This window comes from Lepisosteus platostomus, chromosome 4, assembly GCF_059453375.1.
Source record: "Lepisosteus platostomus isolate fLepPlt1 chromosome 4, fLepPlt1.hap1, whole genome shotgun sequence".
NCBI classification, from domain to species: Eukaryota; Metazoa; Chordata; class Actinopteri; order Semionotiformes; family Lepisosteidae; genus Lepisosteus; species Lepisosteus platostomus.
Genome location: NC_142614.1, coordinates 5,218,089 through 5,245,463, shown reverse-complemented (window position 1 = coordinate 5,245,463; position 27,375 = coordinate 5,218,089). Strand labels below are relative to the sequence as shown.

At 46.9% G+C, this 27,375-nt stretch overlaps 2 protein-coding genes across 5 annotated transcripts in view; one reads left to right on the top strand and one right to left on the bottom strand.

Moving 5' to 3' along the window:
* Positions 1-16,847, bottom strand: part of dpf1 (double PHD fingers 1) — a 46,149-nt gene extending 29,302 nt beyond the window's left edge. The window contains exons 1-3 of one of the 4 annotated variants that reach the window (XM_088627713.1): positions 16,669-16,847; positions 2,061-2,090; positions 189-246 (exon numbers count right to left, since the gene is read on the bottom strand). In XM_088627713.1, the coding sequence (XP_088483839.1) occupies positions 189-213 (25 nt within the window). In that variant the 5' untranslated portion in view covers positions 214-246; positions 2,061-2,090; positions 16,669-16,847. Of the gene's footprint in view, positions 1-188; positions 350-2,060; positions 2,091-12,224; positions 12,357-16,668 lie in introns of those variants that run through there. The other 3 variants (XM_088627712.1, XM_088627711.1, XM_088627714.1) reach the window with 3 other exon arrangements.
* Positions 16,848-16,928: 81 nt separating this feature from the next.
* LOC148672205 (zinc finger FYVE domain-containing protein 1) lies at positions 16,929-26,601 on the top strand. The gene is made up of 11 exons (XM_088627710.1): positions 16,929-17,196; positions 18,511-19,015; positions 19,446-19,663; positions 20,017-20,123; positions 20,440-20,548; positions 21,042-21,139; positions 21,273-21,390; positions 22,019-22,189; positions 23,087-23,276; positions 23,432-23,530; positions 24,006-26,601. Exons 1-11 carry the CDS (start codon positions 17,074-17,076, stop codon positions 24,236-24,238), a joined length of 1,971 nt encoding a protein of 656 aa, XP_088483836.1. The 5' UTR covers positions 16,929-17,073; the 3' UTR covers positions 24,239-26,601.
* Positions 26,602-27,375: the final 774 nt, after the last annotated feature.

The window sequence follows — 27,375 nt, the reverse complement described above, 5'->3', positions numbered from 1 at the left end:
GGCACGCTTTTCTTAACCTTCGCTTCAGAAACGCAGAGCCTCAGGCCGCCTGGCGTGACGGAAAGGCACTTTCTAAAGGCCGGTGAGCTTCGGTGCTACAGGACGGCCGGCTGGAGCAAGGGAGGGGGGGGGCTAAGTGCGAGCCCGTCCTAAGGAGCAAGAAAAGCAGCAGCCGAGAGAGCGGTCACCTGGCCCCCGGTGGGTCTTCTCCATCCAAATGTAGCAGTTGCTCTGGGCGACGCCGGTCTGCGAATCGAGGAAAGGCAGTCTCATAGAGCGCTCCGCACAGAGTCGGGCATTGTAGCTGCGGCAGTGCTCGATGGCCTCGCGGTAAAACTCCTCTCCCAGGCTGGGGGCATAGGTCAGTCAGTTCAGTCAGCCCGGGCAGTTTATTGTCATGCGCACAAGTGCAACGCGAGGCGCGTGTGCATGTATGCTCCAATGCAAAGAATACAAAGACATTAAGGAAAGACCAAAAACATCAACAGCAGCAGAAACAACAACAACAACAACAACAACGAGTTAAATAACATACATCTTAGAAAAAAAAAAACCCCAACACATCAGTGTGAGCCAGTGGTTGGGGTGGAGTTCAGTAATCTGACAGCTTGTGGGAAGAAACTGTCTTTGAACCTGGACGTACGTGCCTTTATGCTCCTATAATGCTCACCACCTGAGGGAAGGGGGGAGACAAATGAGAAACCAGGATGACTGGTATCCCTTGCAATATTCCCAGCCTCCCTGAGACAGCGAGTTGCACAAATGTCTGAAATAGAGGGGAGCTGTACTCCAGTGGTGGACTGGGCTGACCTGATCACCCTGCTGTAATGCCTTCCAGTCAGACAACGATCCGCTGCCAAACCACACTGTAGTACAACACGTGAGCACACTTGCAATAGCGCACCTGTAAAATGCGCTATTGGGAGCATGCTCACATGTGGTATTACAGTGTGGTTTGGCAGCAGCTCGGTGTCTGACCAGAAGGCATTAGGTGCACAGAGGCATAAGGAATGGTTATAAATGTAAACACATCCTCGGAGCCCTTTCCCCATCCAGTATCTTCAAGTCATGCACTTTCGCCAGGCACTGGATATCTCCCACATGGTCTTGTTTAGGGTCGGTCTGCACGGATAATTTGTGGACTGCAACGCAAGTGCAGCGTTTGCTCCTTCCTTCTTTGTTTCCGTCTGTCAAAAACCCTGCCTCTCGTCATAGCTGAAATGAATGACACTTATACGCAACGCGAGTCCCATACCAAACAAAGCACATCAGACACACTAAAGTTCTTCCTTCTGTCAAACCAAATCAAGGATGAGCTGCGGCAGAACAAGTACTTTATCTGCACCCTAACTGTTAGGCTCCGGAGAAGATTATGACCAGCGGTAAGATAATATTTGGGGGTTGCCATCCAAAACAGATGCTTAATTGTAAAGATAAGCTCAGCTCAGACCCTTGTAAGCTTTGTACACCCCAGGATAAAAAAATAACGCATGTCTGTGCTGCTGTGGCCTGCAGGACCTCTCCAATGAGGAACATAAAAGCAAATTGCAATGTGAAAGCCCAATAAGTGGCACTTTTATCATCAGATATTGAAAGGGAACCACAGGTCAGCCCTCTCACAGTTAAGATTATTAGCAGCAGTTCTATTGATTAAAAGCACCATTCAACATCAAGAAGGACTGTAGGGCTTTTACCTACAGAGGAATTACGGAGAGGAAAAACAACAGACGCCCCCAAACAGCCTCTCAGAGGCCCGGCTTGTGAATGAGAACCGGCAGACTGGACGGCAGTGGTCCCCTATTCCCAAGCAGGGCGAAGCACCACCCAATAGCCCAAATCTCTTTTTCCCTGATGCTGCCAGATTACAAGAGAGAAGACAAGATCTGTTTGTTTGCTTCTGCGAAGAACTTGGCTGCCCCCTGCCAAACGGCTAACGCTCACCTCATCACCGGCCAGCGCACGTCAACACGTGCCAACAAGGCCAAACCGCAGCTCGTTTCCGGGGATGCTGGGTTTTTTTTTTAAATTTCATTCACAGGGATTTTCCAAAGGACACTTACCTGTTTTTAATCACCGTTCCACTGGATTGCCTGAAAAACACAAAGAGAGATACAGATGATTAGCCCTATAGACATCTGCAGAGTGGCAGATATACGTAAAACCCAACCTCTCCTTTTAGATGAAATAAGTCACTGAAGAAGAGCTACCATTACCCACAGGGGTGGAAAAGTGCCCTCGGCAGACTAGTACACCTTCTCAGAATAGCATTAGCCAGCCTCTTTGTGTTAGATACAGGCTGGATATGCCTGCAAGAGCATCTGCAAGAGCATCGCGTCCACTTGCTCCCTTCTCCACCAATTGGTATTTTATAGATCGGGACCTGACATCACCATCCGGACAAATAACAAACAATAGCGATAATCTACTGTTGCGTTTCTCAAGCTTGTGGCGACTCTACTGACAGCCCATGATTTTGCTTTGCTCTTCAGCTCCCCCCCCACCCCCACCATAAGATATGGTGAAGGATGTCAAGTGAAGCAGTTCAGGTGGAGCCGGGACCGAGAACAGGAGCTACTACCTAACACAAAGGCTTGCGGGGATCTGGAACATCCTAACCAGCCAATCCGTCAAACAGCTCACTCACTGGGGCCCCGCATGGCTGGGTGCCATTTTCTGCAGCCAAACAAGCAAGATGGTCTTAACAGGCTCCTCCATTTCCTCCCCATCTTAACTTCAAATATTTCCTAGCAAAACCTGCCGCCGCTGTCTCCTTAAAACCCTCGTCCACTCACTGAGCACAGACGGCAGAACCCTAGAGAATCCCTTCCTGCTTTCATCAGAAGAAAAAAAAATCAAATCATTAAAATTTAGCCGTTGTGGAATCAAAAGGATATATTTTTAATATTTAATCTTTTCCTCATGAAAATGTGGTGGGAAGCTTTTGATACAGGGCAAAGGATCTAAGTGGGGCAGCCTTAGGCAATCTGGTCAGTGTCACTCGTCTGGAACAAGCGTTAAACTAGTAAAAGAGTCTTGCGTGAAAAGGCACACTGGATCATCTAAGTACCTCACACACAAAGGATGGTCTTCAAGGGGTTTGGAGAACCTTGGCTTTGGAGTCAAAGCGTCTTTTTTTTCTGTCAGCAAATAATTGGTTTAGGAAGCTACTCCAAGGCTGTTGTGAGCAGATGTGAAAATTGTTGCCGTTGTGAGAGGCACATGACACAATAGCTACAGCACGCCACTGATGAAAGACAGGAGAAGAAGCCTGAGAGACTCGCTACCTTCATTTTCAAAAAGCTCTTTAAATTCAAAATCTGTCAGAGTGCTTAAAGTGCAAATACATTTTTAAAATGGAATGGGTGGGCTCATTTTGCATCTTGAGAGACATTTTTGAAGTCATTAGATTTTTTTTAATACTCTACACATGTCAACATGCTTACCTAAAGAGACAACAGTTTAGTTATGATTTAAAAAAAAAAGACTTCATAGGTCCCCAAAACCCCAGCGATGTCCAGTGATATCATGGCATCTGGACAACCAGAGCAGCCCTTCCACTCTCAGTCTATGAAGAGGGATGCACCTCAGTAGCAGAATAACACTGCCATCAATTCCCCTAAACAGGCGGACATGCACACACACAAACTCCACACACGTACACCGATACAATCAGCTTTTGAAATATTATGTGTACGCAATGTATTAATACACTACAGCTTAAAAGCCACAGAGGTCCTGCAAGCTGGAGGAGGGGTCCAGGCTGAGAGACAGCACTCACAATGGAGAGCAGACAATCCCTAATCTCACCCCCTCCCCCACAAGCACAGTGAACTGAGCCATGGGGATGTAGCGGGTCCCTCAGTGGTAAGTAAATAAATAATAGCGAGAAGGCAGGAAAATGGGCTACTTTCATGTTTAGTTACATCTCTACGCTGACAGCTCCCATCACCAGTGTCCTTGAAAAGATTAAATAAATAAACAGGGGCCAGTGTTTGAGGTTGGGTGTGCAAGAGATCTGTGCGTTGGTGACAACATCTGTCCGATGAAGCTACTTGAATAATATGTCTGATATTATTCAGCACACTGGTTGTGTTTACAGGGACAAGACTCCCACCTCACAGTAGTGAGGTGAACTGCTCTCAGCGGTCAGTCCCAAGTGCTGGATACTTCAATCTTCTGAGATTTGCAAAGGCAGATGTATGAATCTGAAATATTACGCACTGTTTTTCTGCTTGAAGCCTACTTTTTATAAAACCTGAAACAGGCGTTAAAAACGCCGCTCTGCACGCCCAGCTCTGGCTCTCCCCACTTGACTCCCTGCTCTTTGTGCTTCTGCTCGGTGCTGTTATCCGTCATTATAAATACAGCAGCTTCATCAATAAAATCCCAGAAGTAAGACGGTAAGGCACCGTGGTGGGGTTGGCAGCTTGGCGTCACACTCTCTGATCCAAGCAGCAGCAGCACGCTGGACGATCGGTCACAATGACTGGTGTTCCCCATATATGCTTCTTCACAGTCAGATTTTCGTTAAGGCCATGCTTTTGAGGAAAGGATAATCTGAGCTGGTTCTCAACTGGTAGGCAGTAAAAGCATTCTTTTCCACTGCAGAATGCGTTTGATGATCTGGACTCAGACTTCATGAGTCTCGTCCTGAGATGCATCCCTGGCAGACTGTGACTGCTGGCTTGGTGCCAGCGGGAATGGGCGTTAGTCGGCCGGGTTCCCTCAGCTTCCAACGAAACAGCAAGAGCCGAGATTTCCAGGGTCCTACAGGCTCGCAGCTCTGTCTGCAAAGCCTGCACCTCGCCTCCAGCTGGCACTGAAGTCACCATAAAGCTCAGAGGTCAGAGACGCCTGTCTGCATGTGCTCATTCCTCTAGGTTGTAAGAGGGCCGAGATGTAAAGGTACAACTGGTGTTACTCCAAACTGAGTAAAAAATATTTTGTGATTCTAAATTCATGAAAACAATCTGAGCCAGGAGTGGGCAACCCTGGTCTTGAAGAGAGAAAATTGATGGAACACCTCTAAAATGAACAATTCTTAAAGATTTAAAGATATCTTACGAACCAATTATAATAATAAAGTTATTTAGTTGAAACTTTTATCTGAAGCCATCCACAGAGACTAAGGTGTAAATGATGCACTTCTATGTTCTGCTGAAGAGCCATGGACCTGGCCTGATGTTTCATCTGAATTAGCATGAGCTGGTCCTTAAGTAACCAACACACGAGGACACTGAGTGAGAGCCCACTGCACTTACAATAGGAGACAAAACAGCAGGGGGAATGAACTGCAAGCTGTTGATCTGACAACAAGCAGACAGGCAGGAGCAGCTATTAGCTTTTCTCTAAAATCGACTCCATTGCAATTGCTATTTCAATCTTGTTTACACAAGGGAAGTGTTGGACACTCGCTCAAAAAAAATGGTGTTAAAGCTGGAAGTGCCCAGTCTGTTCCTTCTGAGCCACCCGGAAAAGCAAACCCACTTTCAGATACACTGAAGCAGAATGTGGGCCGTTGAGGACCACCTGGCTCCAGGCTGTCTTTCATTGAGGAGCACCTACGTAAATCTCCCGAACTCTTGCCAGGGCACTCTCATTGACCGCCATTAATAACTTTCTTGCTTTATCCTGGCTAAGGACAAGGCCTGGCGTGTCTGCGTGGGCTGGTTTGCTTTGCGCGTTAGGGTTCCTGAGGTAATGGCACTTGGCTACTTATCGCAGAAAAGCAGAAACACTCCAGTGAAGACTTCAGATCTGTGTATTTAAATATTTACATGCACGTTGTAGTCAGGGGAGCACAATTAGCATTATGCAAGACTTCACCACGTCACCTGTTGGTAAAGCACTGAATTGTAACACCTGTGCAATTCTGCTATGTCTCCCTACCTTGTAACTCCTCATTCACTCCAACGAAGAAGGAGCACCCCGAGCCCACCCAAACACGGTGCCCCCCCCCCCCCATCTCTCTTAATCTCTACCAGTGTCCTGTGTAATTATTTCCTTTTTTTACTATAGAAGGATATGCATTTTTCAGAGCCAATCTTTACATATCTATTGAAATCTAAGCTGAAGGGGAAAGCACAGTAAATCAGTCAAAAACTGGGCTTGACAAACGAGCCATACAGAGCCTGATAGCCAATTTCAGATTTTTTTACTCAAAGACACAAGATCTTGTGTCTAGCTGTTATCTTTTTCTGGGTAACTGTGGCACAGTGATACAGAGCATTTGTACATACAGCACTGTGACTTCATACTCACATACAGCACATTAATGTAGACTACATTTCGACAGATGGACCTGCAATCCTGGACGCTTTAAAAGAATGGGACACACGCCGCTTCAGTGCTGCGAACAATGATTCAATCTGCTGCAGATCTACCCGTACTGCTGGTCCAACACGTTGTGTGTCCATGCACACATTTCAACACTGCACGATTTCCACAGATCCAGAATTTTGATATTAGAAGTTACTGGCTCTCCTATCAAAATCTGTAGGATAAAATGAATTAGCAAGGCGCTGTCCAACAGTGCAGTACTTCCTGCAGATTTCAACAGAACACTGGAGTTCAGATAGGTGTAGATTTCTACACTGCGATGTAACCTAACATTATGCAGAGAGATGCATGACATTCCTGCAGATTTTGAAAGCAAATATAAACGCCAATAGATTTGTATGAAATCCTATACATTTCTTGCACATGCCTGCAGAGGAAAATTCATAGTGCTGTATGTTGCTTCACAGATGACAGAACATTCTCACTGTAATAATCCCAATTGGATATTCTGACAGCTTCCATTGTGCCTTTTTTACCTGCCTTATAAAAGCTATAATTTGAATTGTTAAACTCCTCAAATAACATCATTGTTATTTCACAATGGTGATCCTCGGTTTAATCTTTTTCTACAGTAGGTGTATACAGTAAAAGCCCAGTGAAAACGTGATTGCATTACTCTTATTCCAAGGATGGCGAGATCACCACACAATATTCGTTTTAAGACTAGTGCTAATGTCTGGAGACACACCTTGTTAAGCTTAACAAGCTACATGAATGGAGAAACAGCTGGGAGGACTAATTAGCATATTCCACTTAAAAGGGATGCTATTGAAATTCCAACGCACCTGTCGGAGCAGTGAAGTAATCAGTTGGCGTGACGCTTCTTTTCCCCCCCACACAGAGCGGAAAGAGTCTCAATGAAGCCAGTATCCCTATTAATCAACGTGTTTAGCTGAGCCAAGAGACACTTGATGGCAAGCCGTTTGGACAGGAGAAAGCAGGCTGCCTTAACAACACGACTCTAAACAGTGCCGCTCGATATCTGTGCACCTGCCCCATGACCCCCGCTACACACGAAATAATCCACGATCTTGATTGAGGAGGAACCTCGGGAACGTTTAGGAGACAACGCTGACTACTTTGTCCTGAGGCCTGGAGGGTTTTAGGAATCATCGTTGTCTCTTTTGCCCTGGGTGGGGCCCAGATTCAGCCACAGTGGGGTGTGCGTCCCGAGTGCCTGCCGTTCTCCCAGCCTGCCCCTGCCTGCTCCTGCGCGGATTGTCCACTGTGCGTTTCTGCCCCTCTCCCTCACTGCCCGCCTCAGTGCGGCAGTCCCCCTCGCTGCTGCAATCGGATATTTAGCTGAGCCCGTCTCCTACAATACAAAGATATTCTCCATCTTACTCGCCTGCGAAACGTGTGCAGGGCTCACCTCCAGAGACGGATTGCTCCTGCAACTGAGCCACGAATGACAGGCTTAATCAAACCGGATGGATCGTCCACATTATGAAATGACCAACACGCCACTTCAAAGGCCATCTTGTCTGCACAACGCACAGCAAAACTGGCACCACCTTAAATTAGCCAAATGGCAGCATATCACTCATTGAGCACCCTCATATGCAGAATGAAATCTTCCCTAAGACCTGCTAGGGAGCTACAGCAAACAGGTATGGTGGCACTTGATTTCTAATTACAAGGTGCCTGATTTGCAATCACATTTAGAACAGGAGGTGCTCCTTCTCCTGCTCTGAAAGCATTATTGTTTGTCATCTAGGCTGTAGTTCTTTGGCACATCATTTTGTATTGGTTGCATATTCTTTAATACATCTGCAGTGCGATTCTGCGCACAGAATATCACTCCACACATGCTAAAAAAAATATCACTTCTGAAAAAAAATACTGTAAGCGGGACCGCAGAGGATAAGTCGAATTGAATTGAACTACACCTGCTACAAATCTGAACGACTCTTCCACATTCCCTGGATACTTACAATATAGGCCAAAATTAAGGGGAAAAAAATGAAGCTTCAATTAATTACCATCACTTTGGTGCACCTATTTGGAATTGCTCAGTAGCAAAGAGGGGTCCTTTTCAAATGTAACATTTTTTTTAATCAGGCTGAAATGACTGACCATAATTTTCATAATCTCAAATATGAAATCATACCATGCCTGCACTTGTTCTTACCTAGGTTCAGCATGCTGCTGGAAGTGCCTGGGATCTGTCTGTACCCCAGCTAAGAGCTCACCAGATCCATGTCTGTACCCCCACCTAGCCAGCTCAGAGCTCACCTGTCCCATATCTGTACCCCACCTAGCCAGCTCAGAGCTCAGCTCTGAGAATCCATGGATCCATGTTTGTACCCAGACCTACCCAGCTAAGAGCTCACCTGTCTCATGTCTGTACCCCCATCTAGCCAGCTATGAGCTCACCTGTCCCATATCTGTACCCCACCTAGCCAGCTCAGAGCTCAGCTCCGAGGATCCATGGATCCATGTCTGTACCACCACCTACCCAGCTAAGAGCTCACCTGTCTCATGTCTGTACCCCCACCTAGCCAGCTCAGAGCTCACCTGATCCATGTCTGTACCCAGACCTAGCCAGCTAAGAGCTCACCTGATCCATGTCTGTACCCCACCTAGCCAGTTCAGAGCTCACCTGATCCATGTCTGTACCCCACCTAGCCAGTTCAGAGCTCACCTGTCCCATGTCTGTACCCCACCTAGCCAGCTAAAAACCTACCCGGCCCATCTGTACTCCCTGCACTGTCCTTAAAGAACCAGAGACAGACAGGTACATCCTCTGAGACTTCTGTTCATGGAATACATTCTCAGTATGCAAAACCACCCAGGTGGATGTGTTTTTTGTGGGGGGGAACTCATGAAATTCAGCGATCGTGGAAACCACACGGCAGATGTGGCACACAGAGCATGATATAAACTAAATCCACTGCAAGAACTGTGCAGTCAAAGTGCTTTCAGCAGTCTTGACAGAAGAATAAAGTGACATTAGGAGGAAGGCAGTCACGTCCTGCTTGCGGGGTGTAAAATCTGACAGACACACTCAGAATGATTAAAAAACTTTTCACACTTTTGATCAAGACTGATCAACTGAGCTGGTCAGCCCTGGACCATGAGGGAGACAGTCCAGCAGATCTTGAGAAATCACCACCCGATGTGCACCAGACAGAAACGTTCAACTGGCCACAGAAAGAAAATAATCAGTTTGAATACTTAAATAAGAGCTCAACGGCATGAAAACGGAAAGGTCCTATGGCATTGGGAGGGAGGGACACAGCTAGACACAGCCAGGAAAGGATGGACAGACGAGCTGCTTGAGAGAAACGAGACGCTTAGTTGTGCTCGAAGCACCTGTCAGTCAGGGAGAGCTGGGGAAGGGAAGTATGGTTTCACTTGCAGGTCGCACACCAAGTGTTTCTTTCTCCCAGAACTGCCTTCCTTCTTCAAAACCGAGCAGAAACCTACAGGAAAAAGAAAAATCTAGAACGCAGCCAGCAGAAGCTACCGAGCACTGCAGCACTGCATAAACCGCGCTGAGCGAATGGAATTATAGAGAATTCATTTATTTCAAATCACTGAAGCAAGACAGAATAACTATCAGATCCGTCAGTACACAGCGCCCTGTTATAAATGGAGTGGCTGAGGGAGAGAGGAGAGAGGAGGGGGGGGGAGGGATTAGATGAGGGGAGGGGGGGAATCTTGTGGAAAAGGTTAAGGAATACTCCGTGGGATTTGGGGGGGGGGGGGGGGCTCGTCTCAAGAGGCTGACAGTGAGGCCCCTCGAAGTGTTGGCAAACAGCGCAGCACAACATCTTGGAGAAACGGGGTCCGTTTAGGTCTCCCCCACGTTATTTGGGTCCGAGGGGCAGGGGGGAGAGGGGGGAGGGGGGGCTGGAATTGTACGGGGGAAAGAAATGAATTAAAAAGAGAAGGCGGGCCATTTCAGAGAGGGAGATCTGCCCTGCCTGTTTCTAGGGCATCTGCAGAGCATGCCACCTCTGTGCTCGCGTTCACCTGCTTCCCCTAGCCTTGCCCCAGGACAGGCTGCGTTTCTCAGGCTCAGCTCCCTCCACAGACCGCCGGTGGGGTGTCAGGCTGTTTCACCGGGTGCACAGACACAGGACAGGTCTGTCCCCCCAGTCCCCACCCATGCGCAGGCTTGGGTCTGGAGTAAACCCCACTGACACTCCATCAGCAGCAGTAGTTCGGCTGCCTTTGGGGACACGAGGTGCCTCATTCACTGCCACCATTAAAACATCACGAGGCTGGGAGGATAGCAGCGTCCAGAAACAGGCAGCGGCCGTGTCATTTGCAGGCGATACCTTCAATGAGAACAGTCTCAGCGATCGGCAGAAAAGCCATTCTCAAGTTCACAGCGAGTGTGCCTCTACCCATCACCAAATGCGCCCGACTCCAGCTCACACTGCCGGCCCTGAGGTGGGGTTGTCGTGAACCCCCGCTCGTGTGGGACCCACGAGGACAGCGAGGGTCCCCCAGTGTCCCGGGCGTTGCGCTAGAGGGGGTCGCCCGGAGGGCATCGCCCTCCTCCTCGCACCCCTTCCCGGGCATCACGGAACAAGCAGAAGATCCGTAACGTAAAACGTTTTACAAGTTCAAACCTTAAATTAGACTAAATAAAATTAATAGACCCCCGCAACCCCAGTTTCGGAACTCTACTGCTCATCTACTGCATTTCGTGCCTCGGAGCAGTTCAGTTGCTCCCTGTTTAAATGTGATTAGTCCATGATCCTTTCAGAGACCCTATTTAAAAAAAAACACACATCCCAGGCATCTGCCCTTACAGTCAGTCTGCCCCCGCGCTCCGAGACGCTGAGAGGAGTTAAACTGAGTTCGGCAGGCAGGTAATATCCGACTCCTGCGTGGGCTGAGACCAGACTTCCTTTGTTACAGGTAGACAGACGTTCGGAGCAAGCACGCCGTTAAAACCGCAGCAGAGCACGGCCAAACCCAATGGTAAGAAATAAGAACGGTCCACTCCGGCAGGTAGCGGTGGGCAACAGCGAAGCCACCTATAGGCTAGTCTGCGCGCGGCTGAGCTGTGCTCTCGTGCTGCTCTGCACAAAGGATTCGGACATGAACTTGACGGGATTCTCTCTGTCTGCGCCAGCCGGCACGCTATCGCCCAGGCACATCTGATTAACACCAAAGGGGAGACGATCTGGCCTCGGCAGAAATTTTCAGCAACCATTTTCGCACAGGGTTTAATTGCACATACTGTATATATATATTAATAGCCCCCTGGAAAAAAAAAAAGACGCGCGCGCGCATACACACACACGAATAACTCAGCGCTGACATTATAAGGACTTTTGCTTCAATGAAGACCGACAGAACAAGATCATTCCGTGTGCATTACAAACGAGGAGGAATTCGTTAGTAGCACAGGCTTGTGGCTAATGGGATGTCGTGGTGCTGTACCTGAATCTTGTTCCCAATACGGTTCATTTTGCACAGGTGCTTAAGTGAAATGAAAAATTTCACTTTTTCTCCCCCCACCCCGCCCGCAATCCCCTGTGTAGGAAACACAAACACCTGAAAGAACATGACATTTCACAGGCATGCAAGTCCTGAAATCATTATTAATATAAAACGTCCGGTCTACCGGTCTGCTCTGCTAACATTCCACCATAGACAGCATCTGTGCACACAAGCGCAAAAAGCAGGCTCGCACTTCAGCACCGCGTTTTCAGCACAAAATCAAGATCACGCAAAAGGACGAACTGTCACTTTCCACCCTTATTTGCTCAGAATGAATTAAATCACCCTGCCTATGTTGCTGGCACTTTTCAGACGAAGAAATAAAATTGTCGAGTGTTTCCTCACGAAATAGAAGAACTGACAGCGACCGCCAGGTTTAGAAATACTGCCAAGAAACGACCATAGAAAATGTCTTTACTTACGATTTCAGTGGGGTTTGCACGACTGTGGCCATTTTGATATAGTATAATACAATGTAACACTGCAGATCCCGGTATTGTACATGTAATATACCAGCAATTTTCAATTTCATTCATTCTCTGGGGCTGCGGCTGGGGAAAGCGACCAATCACCGTGGCCTTGCTTCTAGGTCATCCATGGGAATTGTAGTTTTGCGTGTCACCGGCGTAAAAAGGCGAAAAGGGGGAAGCGGACTACGATCCCCACAGTGCATTGCTCTTAACAGTATAACGGTCCCGCCTTGGAAATGTACGGATTAAGCCAAAAATCTACTGTAATGTCACGGTTGGACCACAGAGCTGTCGGTCAAAACAGACCTCCCTTTCTTCCAGCCACAATAATAGGCAAAATCATTTTTTTTCCTTTTCGTTCTGGTGTATATTATTTGGACTGTGTTTCAGGGCGAGGTTTTCAGCAATGTCTGCAACTCCATTTTAAATACGATTTTCTCCCGATCCGCTTACAATTGATAGGGGTAATAAATCACATTTCCCCTAATATTCCACAATTCTCGCACCTTAAGGATTCACGAACTGTTGATACATTAACAAAGCTACAGGTAATTCTTTAAAGCAACACGCATATGGTTGTACCTTCGGGTCGCTCCAGCATTATTGACTAAATACGACATGACAAACTCTTGCCTGCTGCCTCCAGAAAGCGTTAATGATGAAAGCTGTAGATGACAAATTTCAGTAAGCACCTCCTAATTCAGTTAGAGAGCATTGTGCCCAACTCCTGTCCTCGAAGGCTGCTGTCCAGAAGGTCTGTAGTCCCTTTAAAACTCCTGCCTCTCAAGAAGAAGGGGTTTCATCTCTTCCAATTAAGCTAATAATGAGATCAATTAAGTAATTAAGAAAACCAGAATCCCTCTAGTCCTTTAGGACCACAATTACAGTACGTGCCACTGAGTCAGAGCCTTGAAAATTTGCAAGCTAAGTTATTAAATTATTTCACTTAGCTGATATGAAAGAAAAAAATATTTTTCTTTTTGCCTGTTCTATAAAATATATTTTGCACAGAATCACTCACTTTGAACGGATTGCTGAAAAGGTGTACCCCAGTGCCTGCTACACTAAATGTATTAAAAATTATCAAGTGGAGAGAGTCATTGAGGTAACAACTGCTGGGTCATCTTTTCTGAATAACCATAATTGCAGAGCATTTCAACACTAAAGGTACAGCTGACCCAACAACCATACCGCATGTCCATCATCTGTAGGATGCAACTGCGATCCAACTCATACAATATAGGTTTGAGAAGCACTACTGCATGGGAACTGTGCCCACAGTGCATGAAGCTCGACCGAGGGAAGCACACCCACCACAATAGCTGCAAAACGGGAAGACTCTGAAAGTGGAATGGGTCATGCAGATCACCCAAATTAAACAAGGGGAAGGTTTGAGTTTCTTCATCTTTTCAAGTGTCCAATCGCAAGGAAACTCACAAGTTATCTTCAGGAAAGTGAGATGATCCATTTCAGGCATAACGCAAACAGCCACGATCTTGAGCTTCATACTGTATGTCAGGCCTGTTAACTCATCTCGAGACAGTCTGGATAGGCATCAGCTGGGGTGGAGTTAAACCTAATTTTCACTGTAGCTTCATCGGTACAAGTTCAGCAAGAACCGGGAGCCTGTAAAACCCGAACCGGATTGCAGTGCTGTGCAATGAGTATCTCATCCATTTCCCTGTCATCCAGGACTGACTGGCCGACAGAGCTGGCCTGGCCTTGCTTAGCTTCTGACAAAACATGGCTCCAGGAAACAATCCCACCCAGCTAAAAAAACAGAATCTTGCAAAAGCACAATGAACCACAATGAGACGCACTATTTTTTTGTTATGGTGCTAGAATCTCACTCACCCCCCTGATGCTATGCTACTATTACGGAGCCAGGCAGTGACAAAGGCTATTTATAGAACACTCCTTACAAATATTTCATGAACATGATATGGAATAATTTTTCAGAGCAAAGCAGCTCTGTGGACCAGTGAAAGAAAGAGCAGGGCCTGCAGTAGTTGACGTTTTTTCACTGTGTTTCATTTTTAAAAACCTATTTTCTTAATAACAATAACTCTAATGTTATAAAATCAAACAGAAAGATGGAATGCTGTGCAGAAGATAGAGAAATTAGTTGGCAGTGCTGTGCATTCAGCAATACTTAACCAAATTAATTAACCCTCTTTCTTTTAGCTTAAAATAAGGATTTGCAAAATATTATACCCAGGCTATTCAACCTAAATAACTACTGGTTCTCAATAAGGCACGCTCAGAGAAATTCAACGACATCTGCATTCCCTGTTTGATTTGGCTGCTCATAATTAAGTTCAGAGCTGGTCTGGCACCCTGCTTTGAAATATCTTATCTTGATAGGAGCATTTTGAATATCGTATTCAAATACGGTTTTATGATAATTTTTTTCAAATTGAATTGACCAATTAAAAGAGGCGCTTGACAAAGGTTACTTTCATAGCTACAAGAATATTTCACAGAGGGAATGGAAATAACTCTGACGCTTATTGAGCATATGCTGAAAGAAGAACTGGCATTCGATAGTAAGATCCTCATGCTATCACAGTAGTGCAGGTTTCTGTGCATTGCAGAACTCCACTTAGCAAATGACGAGATTTGCAAAATCAGCATTTTAATTATTGTGATCTGAAGTGACGGTGCCCAGGAACATTTTTAATCATGTCTTGTTAAGTTGTCATGACTGGTCCTTTTTAGTGCTGCTTGGCAGGTCTCCCAAACCTTCACTGTTCAGTGGCAGTTTTTTAGAGGATACAGCAGGCTATCAGACAGACATGTTGGGATGCAGAGTGGCTCCAGGCTTCAGAGTTCTGGGTTCATTTTTGGCCTTGTGTGCCTGTGTGGGAGGAGTTTACATGCTCTTCCTGTGTTTGCATGCAGTGTTTGCCAATTACACCAATTTCCTCCCTAACAACACTAACACCAACACTAACTCGTTGCCTGACCTTAGAAGCTCACAGATGGTAAGCATGGCTGGGCCAGGACAGTACTGGAAATGGGAGACCTCTAAGGAAAAGCAGGCTGCTGCTGTAAGTGGACAGATATATATGTATTTATTTGTATGTATTTATTTTATTTTATTTTATATTTATTTTGTATTATTGTACATATTCTAATTTTTCGTCTATTCTGATGTCTGTTTTTTTTGTTTTTTGTTTTGTTTGTCTTGGGCTGGACTGCTGTAACATCAATTTCCCTTCGGGATCAATAAAGTCTTATCTTATCTTATATATGGTGACTTTGGACACTGTAGGAGGCTTCGCTGTTTGGAAGAGATGTTAACCTGAATCATGAATTTTCCTGGAAAGTAAGGTGACACACAGCTTGAGAAAACACACTTGCCGCTACCCAATTCATGATTCAACGACAAACAACAAACCCCATCGACCGTGGTTAGTCACAGGATGGACAAACCTGTGCTTCAGAATTGTTACACAAGCAGCATACAGCTGTTAACGGGGCGGAGCTGTGGCTCTGTGCCTGTGGCTGGAAGGTTGCCGGTTCGTATCCCGTGGCCGGCAGAGGAATCCTACTCTGTTGGGCCCCTGAGCGAGGCCCCTCAACTCCCACTGCTCCAGGGGCGCCGTATAAATGGCTGACCCTGCGCTCTGACCCCCAGCTTCTCGCTCCCTGTCTGTGTGTCTCATGGAGAGCAAGCTGGGGTCTGCGAAAAGACACATTCCTAATGCAAGAAATTGTATAGGGCCAGTAAAGTGATCTTATCTTAATGGACCCTACAATGCCTAGCGTCCCACACAGAGGACCACAGAAAGTAAATGGAAAATTGAAAACTACTGCCCCCTGACACCTGGACAGCTGTTTGTAACAGCGACTCCCTCACCTCAGTGCTGTCTGTGCTGTGCTGTTGACATAGGTGTGTACAGTATGTATTGATTAATTCTACAGTTGTCATTTTTCGCTCTTGCTCTTCACTTAATGTATTGAAGCTAATTTCAGCCCTCAAAAAACAATAAGGGATAGTTATCGGCGCATTTCAGAAATGGAAAGCAAGCTAGAATATCCTTAAACCATACTGGCAACATAACTTAGGGTACACCTGCAAAAAATGTTCAGAAAAATAGTCACGACTGGATCAGGAAATGTTAAGCGGGAAGAAAAACGTTATTAAAACCAAATAAACTTATTTGACCAATAATGCTTTAATAAGTTAAAGCATTTTCCCACGTGCTCGGAGGAAGCCAAATGCAATTAAGACACAAAAACTGAAATGATGCGATACTGATATATTTCATTCAGAAAACGCGCTAATTCTCCGCACACTAATAAAAAAAGTAAAAAGGACCATTGACTTCTTTAGAAATTGTGGAGTCGGATAACAAGGTGAAATTCACCTGGGACAACAGAAGACACGTACCTGAAGCACTACTTGAACTCAAGCAGGGAGGAATTAGTCGAGGTATCGACCTATACTTTTCCAGAAATTCCAGAAACCTCTCTTCTTTGCCAAGTGGACTTCGGGCACATTTTGTGCAAGCAGAGTTGGGTTAAAAATAACCGTTTCGGAGAATTGTTTTCACGCTCCCCTCCGCAATACCCGCAATCCCTCCGGCTCGCCACACGGTGGCGACACGGCCCTCCCCCACGCTGAGTTTGTTTCTGTTTGGTCACGCCGAGGGGGCATTGTGGGAAATAAGCATGGAAGCTGGGGTCGGAAGCTATTGTTGTTGTTGTTATTGTTGATGGTGTCGTTATCGCCGTCGAGTGAAACGGCGGCCGCGTCAGAGCCGGAGCCGAGAAGATGAAGTGACGGTCGGGAGCCATGTCGAACCTGCTGCTGGTGGACATGGACGAGATGTCGCTCGACGGCCGGCCGAGCAAGGCAGAGGAGAGCTCGCCAGGCGGCAGGAGTTTCCTCTTGGTGGACGACCGAGAAAATCTGCAGGTAAAAGTTCGACTCTGACCCGAACTGCAGAAATGAAACTAAAACCACGAACGTTTAAAAATGTAAAACTAGAAGACGACACCGGCTGTCACAGGGGTGCCAGGCGTGCCTTTCCCGTCAGTTGTGGATGCGCCTGTAAAAAGTGTATTTCGGGTTTGTTCTGAGGTTCCCTAATGAACACGATCGTGGTAGGAGCATGAAGAGGGGGCTACAGAGCTCAGCACATCGCAACGACGTTTTTGTTTTTTGTTCTTGAAATGTCTCGTTTTCAGTAACGTTATGCTGAAAGAGCGCGGCGAAACCAGTGAAACCGTGATTGAGTTTTCGCAACGAAAATGACATTAGCATGTTTATATGTTCGCGTGTTAAACGCTGATGGGGGAAATTCCACTCTTTCACACACCTAATTTGGGGCTGACATCGCCTTTGTGTGACAGGAGCACGTCAGGAGGCTGACAGCGTATGTCGTATGTCGTACGTACAGTTTAGGTCCAATAGTGCGTCCTGTAACACCTTGGAAGTCAGAATCCTCAGGGGGGAAACAACTTTTAAGGTTTACATACAATAGTGTAGAAAGATGTTACATTTCTGGTTCATAGTGTTCATTAACGATTACTTCCCCTCTCCAGCAAAGAACTGTAACATTTGTAATCGCCATTGATGTAAAATATGAATGGGTGATATGTCTGTGGAAATTTCACTAGTCACAATGAAAATGCATTATGAATACAAACTAAAATAAGTCCAGGGTTGACAAAAATAAGTTTGCTCAAAAATGTCCAGTTAATTTCTAATAATCTGTTGCAGCTACAGTGCCACGCAGAGGTGTTTTAAATGACGTTGTTTATTAAATAAATGAAATAATAATCAAAAAAGTGTTAGTTGTTCACTCAGGTTCCCTTTATCTAATATAAGATTTTGTCTAAAGATCTGAAAACATCCAGTGTGACAAATATGCAGTAACAGGAAATCGGGAATACTTTTTCCCGGCACTGTTTTACGCTAAATGATTCTGTCTTTTTGTTCTGAAAAGCCCAGCGTGTCAAACCCGGGGAGATTGTGTGGAAGTATGATTTGGGCCAGCTGGTGGTTGTGTGTCCAGTTTCCCCAGTATGGCGGGCTCCAGTAGTTTCTCCAGTATGGCCGGCTTTGTACCGCGGAGAGTTCAGCCAGTGTTTGTCTGGAGCACTGCAGCAGCTTGTCGATGGGAGGGCCACGCATGAGGCTCCACAGTCCAGGCTGAGGCTGATGGTATCGAAAAGGCAGCCCTTCAGGCCGTAAGCTCCCTGTCTTCTTCTCCCTCCCTCCCGCCAGGTCCACAGTGAGGCAGAGTTCCTGGACAAGCTGGGCTGCCAGGGGGTGCAGAGTGTCAAGGTGGTCTCCATCTTTGGCAACACGGGTGACGGCAAGTCCCACACGCTGAACCACGTCCTCTTCGGGGGGGAGGAGGTCTTCCGCACCTCGGCCCTGCAGGACTCCTGCACCGTGGGGGTGTGGGCGGCCTTCGACCCCCAGCTGGGGCTGGTGGCGCTGGACACCGAGGGGCTGCTGGGCGCCGCCGCCAACCAGAACCAGAGGATGCGGCTGCTGCTGAAGGTGCTGGCCGTGTCCGACGTGGTGGTGTACCGCACACGGGCCGAGAGGCTGCACAACGACATGTTCCAGTTCCTGGGCAGCGCCTCGGGGGCCTACCTGCGCCACTTCGCCCGCGAGCTGCGCGCCCTGTCCAGCCGCTGCGGCCTGGAGGTGCCCCTGTCCAGCCTGGGCCCCGCCGTCGTCGTCTTCCAGGAGACCTCGCGCACCAAGCTCCTGGGCTGCGGTACGGGCCCCCAGGTCATCCCCCTGAGGGGGATTCGGCAGAAGGGCATCGATTATGGTCTTTAAAATGAAAAAGTCGACTTTCTGTTCCCTGAAGGACTGCAGCGATCACATACGCCAGCCAGTCAGCTTACTCCCCATAGTGGCCCAGAATTGTCAATCTGTGTGTTTTAGTAGTTTTCAGTGGTCATAAATATTTTTTTGACGTTATGACAATTACAATTTTGACATTAGACTGTCGGGTCGTTAAACTGAGATCCCGATTATTTGATCGTTAAAAGAGCCCATCACACTTCCTATCAAAGTGAGGGTGTTGACTATTCTTTGTGTAAAGATGCCCTGGGATTGAAAGTATGATGTGAAATGCAAGGAATAATGATGAAACCGATGTAATATCAGCAGTTGTCCTGTCATTCCTGTCGTTGCTGCAGAGAGTAGTGTCTCTGGGCAGGCGGACACACTGCTGCAGAAGAGGTTCCACGATCTGGGGCTGACGACAGAGGCCTTCAGCTCGGTGCAGTACGTGGGCACGCAGACCGTCTGCCCCCCAACGGACTATTCCGGCCTGCAGGACACCATCAGACAGCAAGTAAAAAACACAGCGACGCGTTCCCCGAGACACCCTGCCATAGTCTACAGTGCTTTGCAGGTGAGCGAGTTTCCCATTTCATCTCCTTTCTGCATAGAGCTTCTTCAGTGTCACTTTTGGGATGTAGTGTGGCACATTTTAGAGTGAATGTTAGATACAGTTATAAAGTAGGAGAGAAGTGGCAGAGAAGTTAAGCTTTAAGATGACGTCTGCTGTTTTGATAAGTAACTTCATTGTCTAAATTAGACCTGGAGAGAATTTAAATTTACCCAATTAAGGCAATTACTGAGTTAACCAAGTAATTAAGAGTCAAGGTTGGATAGGGTCGATACAGAGGATCACAGTCCCAGGATCACACCAAAAAAAACAAACTAAATTCCTCCTGATCCCCTGCGTTCCTCCCTCACTTTCAGGCCCTGAGCGAGAGGTTCTGTGGAGAGATCTCTGATGACAAGATCAGCCTGTACTCTTTCTTCCCTGATGAGTACTTCACCTGCCCCTCACTCTGCCTCAGCTGCAGGTAAGGCAGGAGTTGGTCTGTGGGCTCAGTGCCAAAGCTGCATGGTTCTGCCAGCAGGAAGTCGTGCAGGCGTTGCCTCTCGAATAAGAAAGGGCAGGGACTAACTTTTAGAGCTTCATTGAGCCAGGAAGCTCCTGTAGATTCAGGGTCTGGACATCTGCCATTTCTTTTGTAACAGCAAGCGATCGACCTTGCTGGTACTCTGTGACCTCGAATGATTTTTGCCTTTGAAAAAGAAAAGTGGCTTGGCTAGAAGTAAGTGCTGCCTAGTTTCCGCTCACCACGAAATAGGAACACGCGTGCTCCCTGTCCGCAGTGTGCGCTGCAAGAACGGCATGAACCACCTCAAAGACAGCATTCCGCACATGGCCGATGGGTTGTGCCAGTACGCCCACCAGTTCAACAACAAGGTCCTCATCTGTAAGGTAAACTCCCTTTGCAAGGCTCACAGCAGGGCCATTAGGTGACGCCGCCGTGTCAGTTGTGTGATATATCCCAGTTACGTGTCAAGCCCTGCGTCCCTTATCCCATCGGTCTGGGCAGTCTGTCCCAAGGTTTCATCAGCCTCTGTGCACCAGAATATTTCTGCGTCTGATGTCACTACATTTTCATTCACGATAGACCATGAAACTGCCACGCTTTCTAATCTGGAGGGACACGCTGGGGAAAAAACATACCTTTCAGTACAGCAGTACTTGATAGCATCTGTTGGGGGGGGAAAAATATTGTTACAGTTAACAAAATGAAACTGCTGTGTTGAATAGCACAGGGCTTATTCAGCCCTCGTGTAATGTACCAATCACGTCAAATTGCTGCATCTCATTTAATGAAAAGGATTGGTCTCTGAACCTTAAGGCTGGAGGAGTCACCCCTCCTTCTGAGATCTGAACTTGAACAATTGTATGTCATCTTTCTCAGAAATGCTATGAGGGTGGCAGGGAGGTGATTGTTATCCCCAAGACGTCGGCCTCCTCTGATAACCCCTGGATCGGTCTGGCGAAGTACGCCTGGTCAGGGTGAGTGGTCCAGTGCTCTTGGCCAGGACGACCTTGCAGCTGTTGCCAACACTGCGGTGACAGCAGCGCTGGTCTGGCGTGCGGCCCCCGGGGTGCACTGCTGACCCGCTTGGTGGTCCCTGTCCCCCTGCAGGTATGTCCTGGAGTGCGCCAGCTGCGGAATCATCTACCGCAGCCGACAGTACTGGATGGGGAACCAGGACCCAGAGAGCAGCGTGGTGCGGCCGGAGATCAAGCACGTTTGGCCGGGGGTAAGTCCTCCTCACCCATCCTCCTCACCCATCCTCCTCACCCATCCTCCTCACCCATCCTCCTCACCCATCCTCCTCACCCATCCTCCTCTTTCACGTCATTACATGCAGGCTCGCACACGTCGGCAGGTTCATGACAGTCCTCCCCAGCACAGCAAACATACACTCAAGATATTTAGAAGAACTAGCACAGACAGCACTTTCTGTCAGTACAAAAACATGGCGATCGATCAATGGTACACACTAGAAAAAAAATGGAAAATAGTCCTTTATTCTTTTATTATATGCACAAGGCTATTTGGGGATCTCCAGGTTTTTTATCTCTAGCGATATTTCCTGTACCGGCCTGGCAGCAAACAAGGGATGCGGCCACACATCTCGGATATATCCCAGTGTCGGAGACGTTCTTAGTTTCAGATACTGTAGGCCCCGACTGGAGAAAAAGAGTGTTTCACACAGATGTCAGAGGAGTTGAAGTGTGCTGGAAAGCTGGCATGAACCTTCGTCAGTCTAGCATCGTCTAGGCAGCTGTGCTGCAATCTTTAAACGTTTTGGAGAGCTCTACAGAAAACCAAGCCCAGTCAGTAAGATCATTCTCACCCTTGACTCTCTCCCTTTTTGTGTCCAGAATGAGGTGTTCCTGGCAGACCACCAGAATGCAGCACAGCGTGTGCTGGATGGGGTGAACTTCGTCATCCAGTCCGTATCGGAGTACAGCACTGGGCCAACCAAGGCCGTCACAGCCTGGCTGACAGATCAGGTGGCTCCACCCTACTGGAGACCGAATGCAGAAATCACTGTGAGCTTTACCCTCATTTCTTCTCATAGAAATCAGTGGAAAGGAAAATGAAAAGGGTTACACTCCCATGCGATAGCAGATATGTTTTCTACCTTTCATGGTCTTCTGTTGATCACAAAGAAATGCGCTTTGAATTACATCTGTTTGAATATTTACCTGGATGAAGGTAACAGCAGCTGTTGATTTATGTACAAGCTTCTGTAACTCAGCAAGACCTGGTTTACAGTGAGAATATTGCCTCCATCCCTGAATCTGATGTACCATCCAAGGTTTTCTGAGCTCTTTTTTTTGTACGGCCCATTATTTCGGTTCTTTGCAACTCTTTTTTGTTCCTTCACACTTTGTTGCTTGCCATGCTGATGTGCTTCAGATACAGAACAGGGCTGTCCTCATTATAATTTGACATGCAGTGAAAGCATGGTAAAACCATACAGAAATCTCTCAAGAAACAGGGTGAATGTTTTTATTTCTCAGTGGTTATTCAGTAGTATTTTAGTTCAAAGAACAAATGTCCTTAAAGCACAGTCAGGTTTGCTTTACTGTGGCTTTAGTCTATAAGAGCCCACCGTGGAGCGGTGGCTCTGTGGCTCAGGATCTGCGCCTGTGGCCGGAAGGTTGCCGGTTCGTATCCCGTGGCCGGCAGAGGAATCCTACTCCGTTGGGCCCCTGAGCAAGGCCCTTCACCCCAACTGCTCCAGGGGTGCCGTATAAATGGCTGACCCTGTGCTCTGACCCCCAGCTTCTCTCCCTGTCTGCGTGTCTCCTGGAGAGCAAGCGAAAAGACAAATTGCTCATACAAGTAATTGTATATGGCCAATAAAGGGATCTTGATCTTCATAAGGGCCCTTCATTATCTGGGCTAGGAAACATGCAGTATCTCTTCCCTTGGTCGTGCAGGCGTGCCACGGCTGTAAGAAGGCCTTTGAGGAGGCGGAGAGGAAGCACCACTGCCGCTCCTGCGGGGAGGGCTTCTGCCAGAGCTGCTCCACACACGCCATGCCCGTGCCGGAGAGGGGCTGGGGGTCAGCACCCGTGCGGGTCTGCGACACCTGCTACGGCCAGGGAGGGAGCGCCGCCTCTGGCCAGGGTGAGGGCTCCCTCGTTCCTCGCGCCCGGGGCGGAGACGAGGACGGATTGCCTGTCTGTCTTCGCGTTTTGGTGGAGGGCCGATCCGAGGTACTGTGAATGGGGGAAGTGCATAGACCGGATGCAATGTTGGCTTCCTCTCTGTCTGTCTCGCAGGGTCTGAGGCAGAGCCCAGGGGTCTGATCGCTCGGCGGGTGACAGAGGTTGCCCAGAGCACGCTGAATCTCGTGACAACAGCAGTGGACTACCCATTAGGTAAAGCAGAGAGTTTGTTTCTCATCATTCACACTGCCTTGCTGAGTGAGACAGGAAGACGAGCAGATTTCATCTGGAGAAAATGCATTTCGGGAGACCCTTGATTTTACATTTATAGTTAATCCGACTACATCCTCAGGAGTTAATCCGTTTCCAAATCTGCTTTTTTTAGGTTAATCTTTCCAAATCGCTCATAAATGCTAATGTACAATACAAAAGGAGAAGTGACACCAATAGCAATATAGTCTTCTGTTCATTTTTCCATCAAAAATTCACGAGATGAAAGTGTGAAGACTTTGAACCATTTGACATTTGACAGTGTTTGTACGTGTCATATTGGCTTTTTATCGCTTTACCACTAAAAATCTAAAATGCGTCCCGAAAAGAGAGGCAGCGGAAATATAATTCCAAATAAAAACAGATCGGTTGCGCGCCGGGCGGAAGAAATGTTTCACGGTCATCTCTTACCTGGCAGGTTTTGTGAAGAATGTTGCGCGGCCGGACTACTGGGTTCCTGACCATGAGATCGTCCAGTGCCACCAGTGCAGCAAGGCCTTCACGCCCAGCATGTCCAAGCACCACTGCAGGGCCTGCGGCCAGGGGGTGTGTAGCTCCTGCTCCGAACAGCGCCGCCCCGTGCCCTGGCGTGGGTGGGACCACCCTGTGCGGGTCTGCAACGCCTGCGCCGACAAGACAGGCAGCCGCTAGGCACGGGAAGTGGGGCAGCGTGGGAAGGAAGACCTTGACACTTTCCTTGAGACTTCTGTGGTGTCCTTTGCGAAGGACTGTAAATATTCCTGTCAGAGCTGAACCTGCAGCAGTAAGGTTCGGGTTGGGCTCCTGCAGTTTTCGGCGGGTAGGCACTGATTCCTGAGTGCTGTCAAACCTCCAGTGTAAGAAGACCACACAGCCTGGAATGCAGCCACATAGGACTGAGTCTCCCATGTGCAAATCAACAGCACAAGAAAGAATTTCAGCTTTGGGTGTCACTAGTTGGTCATTGCTTTGAAGTCTTCATCACGGCCTCAAGTACTGTACCTGTGGGCAGGCTGCCTGCTGGGCTCAGAGGTCAGGACAGAGCATTATGGGGGGAATTCTTGGAAACAAAAGTCTACTGTCGGTACAGGCAGCCTCTAGAAATAACAATTGTTTAAACTTATTTTCTTAGAAAACAACTTACCTTTGTCCCACTTGCTTTAGCCATATGCATTGTCTGAGAAAAACATCTCTGCTCCCAAAGCTCCGTCATCTAAAAATGAGGCTTCATTTATCCATTTATTTAAAGCAGAAAATACTGCAGTACTTGTGTATAACTACTAATATACACTATCCTGTTTTAAAGTGCAACTTTAAAACCAATATTAATATTAAAGCTAGAAAGGTCTGTATCTGTTTTTTAAAAGAAGTCCAGAGAATAAAAATCAATATGCAAGGCTAAAGCAATACAAAATGTCAGTAATGTGTCATTGAGCATATAATCAAATTCCATTATCCTGTTAAGTCATGTTAATGATCATTTAAATACTATATAATGTGACCTGTATATGCAGGGGAAAATAATTCCTTCATAAACAACATCATTTTCAGAAGCTTCCTGTTCTGTCTCCTGTAATGCATTATGAGGGCAAGTCATTCTAAACCAGATCCAGTCAAATACAGAGAAGACCGTAGTCTCACCAACTTCATCTCACTTAGGGGTTTTATTCTCAGTGGTACTGCCACCAGACTGAGCCGAGCAAACTCTCCGAAGCTCAGCTGAAGAAGGCCAGGGTCCCTGCAGGCTGGTTGATTGCTGGTCAGCCAGGCCCCAGCCAGGGAGAAGGGAACTAAACTGAACACTGATGTTGAGAAGTCAGATTCCCATCTGAAGGAGAAGGACATGCTGCCGGTTCTTTGGTGACAGTTTATCAAATGTTGTAACAACAGCTTATCCAGTAGTGCCGCTACTCATAATTTAGACAAGTAGTGTCTCATTTTGTAAGAGACAACTGCTGGTCAGCTAACCCTCGTTTGCAATGAATGTTCAGGGTGTGTCAAAAGGACTGTTAATGGGATTGTTTGCTGTTAAAATCAGTGTTTTTTGTTACTCCGTTGCATTTGTTGCTTTTTCTCCGAAGTTATTATTTCCCATGGAGTTTAGAACATATTGGTGCTGCATTATGTGCTCGAAGAGACCCCCCCTGGGTGTTGTTCCACGGGGAAAGCATCTTATGTTTTCAAACACTCGGAAAATTCAAGATTGTGCATTTCTGATGTCTTAATCGGGCGGCTCCCTTAAATGACCTTCTCAAGTTATAACGATTGAAAATCTTGTTTAATGGATCTAGATAACGTCTTTTAGATGTTATCTACAATACAAACACCGTCACTGGGGAATATGGGCCGTGCTGCTGTTTGGTGCGATTCTGCAGCAGGGGTCTGGGTATTCAGGTTTATGGTTTCTGCTCCTCTTGGCAGAAAATGAGATGATATAATGGGTGACTGTATCTGCAATGCACAGAGTGTGGCATCAATGGAGTTAGAAGGCGGGTGTGTTAATCATTTGAATCCTCAGCATTGACCTTTTAACCAACAATAGAAAATCACTTGTGTCAAACAAAAAATAGCAAAAATGGTTACGAATGGGAGAATGTGGGTAGGATATTCTATCCCATATCGGTATTCCACATCTTTATCTTCACGTAGGTAGCATGAATCGTAATTGTTTCCTAGTCTGCTGGACATTCCTGTTTTTCATGCAGTTAATTTGGTATATAGTATATTTTGCACATAATTATGGACTACTCTAAAAGGGAAGAAACCATTTCAATATCACTTTTAATTTGTGTTTAATTTTGATGGAGTAATGTTAGAATGAGAAAGATGTATGCTGAATCTGTGCATTTTTCCATCTTTATATGCACTTTATTACAAAGTGAATACAGAGTGTGTTTTCCAGTTTAGGGAATATTAAACTTGTTTGTCTTCTGTATGGCTTTAGCTTAATGATAAAGCAAATGTTTTAAATATGATTTTGGCATTTGACAATCGTGTCTTTTAAGGAGATGTTCTGATTAAACACTTGGAAATCATGTGTGCCTTGCTTCTTTCTGTCTGGGTTTTACAAGGAAGATTAAAATCCTGAAACAGTACAGCCGCAGATCAGCCCGAGGTCACATCTAAAATCCTTCTTCGTGGCATTTAGCTATCTGCAACATCTCACTAATTAGACAGTAATAGCTTATGAAATCTGCTAGCCAATAAAACAGCTTTATTTGTATTGATTACACTGTCTGCTTAACTACCACAGTCTAGCTGACGTAAGTGCGTGGATGTAGTTTATATGAGCAGGGGCTCCCTCCCCAGTAATACAGGATAACTCGGAACCAGGATAAAACTGGTCGAGGTTGGATGCTGCACAGTCGTTGAGGCTGGGGCAGGAATTGCAGCTGCAGTAGATCCCACAATGGCTCATCTGAAGGCCAGTGCTGAGTCAGGTTAAAGGCAGTGAGAAAGTGACTCTTTGGCATGCGCCCTCTTGGAGTCTGGCAGCTGGCTGCATGCCTGTCTGACCGGGTGATGCCAGCAGACAGCAGATTCTGTTCCCACTGGCAGCACAGCCAGATCGGACACTTGGACACAGAGGAAGCTAATTGTCTTTGATTCCTGCAAGTCGGCATGGGGGGGTCTTGCAGTGAGATCAGATGGCTCCCACCTCTTATTTCAGGTCAGTCAGTGGCTGTTTGAGGGAAATAACTGGCACTTTAAGATCTGCGTCGTCATGAAATCATTATTGAATGAGGAACAATACAGGGGGGAAGTCATCGTGCTCTCTTTCCTATTCTGTTCAGCAGATTCTAAGCCAC